At 40.8% G+C, this 6554-nt stretch overlaps 1 protein-coding gene across 1 annotated transcript in view; it reads left to right on the top strand.

Moving 5' to 3' along the window:
* Nucleotides 1-341: 341 nt before the first annotated feature.
* The window catches only part of TYRP1 (tyrosinase-related protein 1), a 17623-nt gene continuing 11410 nt past the window's right edge, over nucleotides 342-6554 (top strand). The window contains exons 1-3 of the mRNA XM_006881299.1: nucleotides 342-787; nucleotides 2001-2323; nucleotides 5425-5629. Coding sequence (XP_006881361.1) covers nucleotides 400-787; nucleotides 2001-2323; nucleotides 5425-5629 — 916 coding nt within the window. The 5' untranslated portion in view covers nucleotides 342-399. The remainder of the gene's footprint in view (nucleotides 788-2000; nucleotides 2324-5424; nucleotides 5630-6554) is intronic.

The following is a 6554-nucleotide window of genomic DNA, read 5'->3' as shown; positions in this document are numbered from 1 at the left end:
TCCCAATTCTTCTGCTCCATGGGTAAATGCAATTACTGGTGGTGACCTGCTAATGAATGCTTTTGATAAATGACATCCAGGATAAGTATTTATAGATATATAAATCAAAATGCAGACTAGGAGAGGGCATTTAATTATGGTGGGATTGTGCATGTCAACTTTTAAAGGCAAATTACTATTTTTATTCATTCTGGGTTGCAACTGTCATTTCCCAGGTACTGAAAGCATTCTGGAAATGGACCGGGAAAGATTCATGCCATTTATGTAAGAGTAAAACAAAACAAGACTTTGCATAACTGTGTACTTGGCCTTTTTCCCTTTTCAGCTGGACCTTGGTGCTTCTGTTTGTTCTGCCCACAGGGCTGCCATCGAGGCCTTTCTTCCTCTCCTCCTTCAAGCATGATGAAAGCCTGCAGGCACCTCTTTCTGGGGTGCCTCTTCCTCCCCCTACTGCTTCTTCAGCAGGGCTGTGCTCAGTTCCCGAGAGAATGTGTCACTGTGGAGGCTTTGAGAAGTGGCATGTGTTGCCCAGACCTCTCCCCCGTGTTTGGGCCTGGGACAGACCGGTGTGGCTGGTCATCTGGCCGGGGCAGGTGTGAGGCAGTGACTGCAGACTCCCGACCCCACAGTGCCCGGTACCCTCATGATGGAACAGATGACCGGGAGGTCTGGCCCCTACGGTTCTTCAACAGGACCTGCCGCTGCAGTGGCAATTTCTCGGGACATAACTGTGGGTCATGCCGCCCTGGGTGGAGAGGGCCTGCTTGTGACCAGAAGGTTCTCATAGGTAAGTGACAAGGTGGGCTGGGTCCACCGTCCTGAAGGAGACTTGAGGTGCTTCCTAGGATTCTAAATCATTGGATCTGGAAGAGCTCTGGAAAATGATGTGGCTCAGATCCTTCTCTGCACAGAGGAGGAAACTGAGGCTTAGAGTGTCTGAGCAACATCACTTAAGCTTAAAGGGTTAGAAGTAGTATTCAGATGGTCTGGCAAATAATATTTCTTTACTCCCACAGCCATTTACTGAGCAGTCACCATATCGTTGACAGGATGGTACACCTAGGTCCCCATTCCAACACACGACAACCTTACGTCTATCTGGGTAGAACTGTCCTCTGCAGAATTTGCAATGACTTATTTTTTAGAAACCAGATCTGTATTCCAAGGAGCCTCTGAGTGGCAAAAACATCTCTTTGGTTAGCAACCAAGCATGTTAATTGCTTGCATCATCAAATTCCATAGCTGGTCATTGATAAACCTGAAGTTCATTACTGGGCTTTGTCTAACCCTTATATTTGGTCTTTCTCTATTACCTTTGCTGAGTCAAATTGCCACTGAGATATTCTAGCCAAGAATTTTAGAAGATGAGATTGGCCTGCAGCCTAACTAGAACTACATAACAAAGCCGCACAGGGTACTGGATCTAAGTTTATCATGAGCCAGACTGTGATTTAATTACTTTGTTGGTGTGTTCCCTTGACTCTTTAATCAATGTGCGTGCTCTGATGCACAGCTACTCTATAAAGCACGTCTTATCAACCACACTTCACAGACAAAAAACTGAGGCTGCAAGAAGCATTTCTAGAATCAGAGAAAAATCTCTGGTCTTAACAACTGTGATGCATCACTAAACTTGCTTTTTCAAGATCCATTATATTAAGAAGGGTAGAAAATTCTAAAAGAAAGGGTAATAAGAGCGGAAATAAATATCCCAGGATGACAGAATTGTACAATCCATCATTTTACTTTGGAATTCTAGAGAGAGCTGCAAGGATGTAGAAAAAGAGGCAAAGAGAGAAAGCAAGAGAAGAGGGGGACAGAGAGCCAGGAAGCAGGAATTGGAGAAGGGGTTTTAGCACAAGCGAAAGGTCAAAGAGATTTCAGTGTAGATACAGATGCTCATTAATGGATGAACGTGACCTGCTGTGTTATAAGATCATTGTGCTCATTCCCCTGGCGGACAGATGATATTCTCATAATTGCATTTTACATCTCTAAAGTCAGGAGAAATATACTGGACTTAAGTGCAGAAGAAAAGAGCCGCTATGTCCGGGCCCTAGATATGGCGAAGCGCACCATTCACCCCCAGTTTGTCGTCGCCACCAGAAGATTAGAAGAAATCCTGGGGCCAGACGGCAACACACCACAATTTGAGAACATTTCCATTTACAACTACTTTGTTTGGACTCACTATTACTCAGTCAAGAAGACGTTCCTTGGGAGGGGGCAGGAGAGCTTTGGAGAAGTGGATTTCTCCCATGAAGGACCAGCTTTCCTCACCTGGCACCGGTATCACCTACTGCAGCTGGAGAAGGACATGCAGGTGAGGGCCCCGTTTTGACTTTCACATCCTTCACAGGTGAGAGGCCTGATGCTTAGGTCATTTTAATTCACGTGTGTTCTGAGCAGAAAGGACATATGAGGACAAACTAATTTCAAGCATCTGAATTTGGCATTCACTTAAACTTTCTGTACCGATTACTTCTTTAATTAATCAATCATTATGTTTGGAGGAAGTGAGAAAAAGAGTAATATCAATGATGAGGAGGCCTATTGAGATATTTCTAGGTGTGAATTAAAACCTCAGAAATACCCTACAGCTCAGTAATTGAATAAAGATACTCATAAAGTCTGGATCAAAAGAATCTCAATTAGCACATCTTTTTTCAGCACTAAATGTAAATAGATGTCTTCTCCTGGTCTGAGTGAAGGAGTTACGTGTCCACTTCATAGCCTCTCTCAGTCTCTACTACATACATACGCATTATTTGTTTACTACTCTTTCCACGACAGTGGAGGGTTCAATTCTGAGGGAAATTTTACTCTCCTTTTATTTGAAAGATTTTATTGAACTCCTTTTTTTTTTTTGCTTGTGCTCCCTACCATTTTGGAACTTAAAGGGGGGAAAAATTAACAATAATTAAAAGCTTTACCTCAGACACAATTTCTAGTTAGAAAGCAGATGTTTTGTTAGCATAAAGTTCCACTGAAGCATAAAAATTTCCTGATTCATTTTTTTAAATGGATACTCTCAAAGCACATTAAAGGACCTAATACTATAAATAGCTTATTGTTGGCTTTTTTAACCAATTGCTATGTTTCTTATAATTCCAATATAAAATGTTAAATGAATAGCAGCCAAAAATTTGAAATACAAAAATTAAAGTTGTACCCTATGTGGAAAAGTTTTATATATATATATATATATATATATATATATATATACTAAAAGACAATTATATGTCAGAAAAAGTGTTCTGATAAATGTATTGATTTACAGAATGTTACGATTAACTTTTTTTTAAAATGAATAGTTGTGTAGGAAGAAAATAATGCACTAAAGTATGGGAGGAAATATTTTCACAAAAGTGGTCTATCCAGATAGAGTTTGAAAATGATTAAGCACTTGAAACTTTCCATTTTATTGCTCTGATTACAATTCATACAGTCAGAAGATCACCAGTAGATAAACCTGTCATTTATAATTGACTCCAGATCGTGATGTTTCCAACCTGTTTCCCAAGTGAACACCAAAACAAAAGGGCAGGTGGAAAGTATCAAAATCTTCAATTTTGTCTGTATAAACTTTCACCACTATGACTTGGTTTAAAAACCAACAGCTTAGGGGATCCAAAAAATTGCCCCTTAAATGTGATGCACAGTTGAAATGCCACATGAATATCCTGAATGTCAATGGCTAGACCACAAACAGACTCTTAATGATCCCTTGGAGGCTGTCACTATGGTTGTTGTTTTTTTGTGAACCAGAACAATGGTTTCTAAGTGAGGAATCTCAATCTCTGGAGATAAATAACTAGGGGTTCCTTTAAAAGGCTGGGTCCTCTAAAATACCCCAAAACCCGGGAGACGGGAGACGCATCCTACAAAGAGATTTAAAGTTAAAAAAGCAGAAATAGATTACAACATGAGAAGTGTAAAACAAAAGTATTTCCTACATTAAAATCCAACAATCTAAAAGATGTTTCCCAAAGCCCTGTCCCCCCAAAAAGGAATAACAAATAAATAGATGCTTTAAAGAATCCCACAAAAGAAGAACATGATTTTTCCCCCCATAATCTTGAATGCAGTATTTGAAAAATTCGGAGATTAGCTTGCTGGATGTGGAAACTAGGCCAGCCTCTGGTCTAAGGAAGAATAAGCACACAAAAAATATACTCTGCCCTGTTTAGCGTTTCCTGTGTGTACAGGTTACAGGGAGATCCCTGAATCTTCTTAGTCTCAGAGTAAAACACCTTTAGTCCCAGGCAGGTAATCTCAGTGTGTAAGAGAGTCGGTTGTTTGTTGTTGTTAAGTGCCATCGAGTTGTAGACGACTCATAGCAACCCTATGAACAAAAGACCTGAACACCTGAATAACTTAGATTGTTTCTCCATGTTCATAGTTTCCAGAGGTAATCCATTCCGGAAGTGGATGCCACTCCTGCTTCCAAGCTTGTTTTAATTGAGGAGCTCCACCAAACACTGTCCACAGTGGGTTTATCGCATTTGGCACATCAGTGTCACAGTGTTTAGTATCACAGCATCAAAGAGTTATCTCTGTCCAGCGATGCACAGACCAGTGCTATACCATTTAGAAGAATGTTTGACAAAAAATAATTTAAACCAGGCCTGAGGGCATAATTTTCTGTACACTAGGCCAGCAGGAGTGGCATCCACTTCCATAAATAGCTTGCCTCCAGAAAACCTATGAACCTGGAGAAAGGATGAAAGTCTCGCATGCAAGTGTTTAGGACTTTCATTCATAGGGCCGCTATGAGTCGCCTACGACTTGATGGCACTTAACAACAACAACAACAGGCCAGCAGAGCTCTCTCTATGTTGTCGTTGTTACTGTTGTTAAGTGCTGTCAAGTTGTAGACAACTCATAGCAATGCTATGAACAAAAGACAGTGGCTAAACCAAAATCCAAAAGACTTTTCAAATTAAAAATTAAAAAACCATAAATTGCTGTCCACAAACTATATGCCAAGGTAAAATACGACCCCTGGTTAAGAGTTACTGACACTTGAAGTAGAAAACTGTAGGATCAGAAAAGGTGGTAATGTCAAAGCTGGGATTTATTATGAAATTTTGTATAAAATCAACAGAAATGAATTGCTGCCTAAGTAAAGACAAGACAGGCCTGTATTTCACCCCCTGCCCGCCACAAATTCTTCTTAAAAGTGTCCAGATGATGAACTGCGTTTCACTCCCTCTAGTGCATCAGTGGTTCTTTATAGAAAATTGACGGCTTTGTTAAGTGTGTATTGAACTTGTCCAGTCCCCTCAGACACTGACACACTAACTGATCCCTGACTGGCTGAGGAAATCAAGTAGAAACAGACTGGCAGAATGTAACCCAAACAAAGAGGGCAGAGGACATTAAACAAATGCAGAGGATACTAACTGGGGTTTGTGTGTCTAGGAAATGTTGCAAGATCCCTTTTTCTCACTTCCGTACTGGAATTTTGCGACTGGGAGGAACGTCTGTGACATCTGCACTGATGACATGATGGGATCCCGAAGCAACTTCGATTCCACCCTTATAAGTCCCAACTCTGTCTTTTCTCAATGGCGGATAATCTGTGAATCCCTGGAAGATTATGACACCCTGGGAACACTTTGTAACAGTAAGTGTCAAGAAAAAAAATCTCAGAGTAAGAAATTACGAATGCTCCATGGAAGGTCGGTCCTTTGATCCCTGAGAGGTTTCAGAGTTGTGTGGTGGAGCAATCAGTGAAGCCCTCCTGGGAGACAGAGTAACCATGCATTTGTATATGGCTACAACAGTTTGGTCAGTGCATTGGTAAGTGGCTTATGCTGGAAATGTCTGTATATGAGAAGTAATCCTCTTAGTTCACTCAGCATGACTTAACAGTCATGTGTCCTAAGAGCATTTGGAAGAACTGTTTTCAGGGGACAACCTAAACTATGCAAAAAGGCACTGGGAGAAGCACACAGACTCACATGTACATTATGCTTCTTCAGTCGGATGCATAATACCTAAAAGGTAATTTGGAGATGGCAACTAAGAAAATGGTGATTCTGCACACAAGTAGCTCACTTGTCTACAGTTCACTGCCTTCAAGGCCGCAGAATGTCAATGCAGACAAGCAAACGCCCACCCAGTTGTCCTGGCGTACTTCCTTCAGTGGCCCACAATTCTTTCTCTATTCTGTGGAACTATTTCCTAGACTTCCTATTCTTTTCCTTGGCGTATGTCTTTCGTGTCTTCTGACCAGTATCAAAAGTGCAAGGTTTTCATTCTCTGTCTTGCTACTTTATCTTGATGTTTTCTTCTGTTTGTTTTTTATTTTAAATTTATTTTAATGAAAATTTACAGAAACTTTGGATTTTCATTCATTCATTGTTGCCCTTTTCTCCCTGCCCACCCCTCCCCCCAAATCGCTTTTCTCTTTGAAAAGTAAAGGAAAAATTCGTTCATTGTTATATAATCCCTCCCCGCAAGTCCACTCCACTATGCTACCTTCGTTCCGGACACCTGTTATAACAATAATATCCAATCATAGTTCAAATTGCTCTGGAGGAATTGGC

This window comes from Elephantulus edwardii, unplaced genomic scaffold (assembly GCF_000299155.1).
Source record: "Elephantulus edwardii isolate Elephantulus edwardi_28Jun2011 unplaced genomic scaffold, EleEdw1.0 scaffold00014, whole genome shotgun sequence".
NCBI classification, from domain to species: Eukaryota; Metazoa; Chordata; class Mammalia; order Macroscelidea; family Macroscelididae; genus Elephantulus; species Elephantulus edwardii.
Note: the sequence above shows the minus strand (reverse complement) of the source record. Positions and strands in the feature narration are given on the sequence as shown.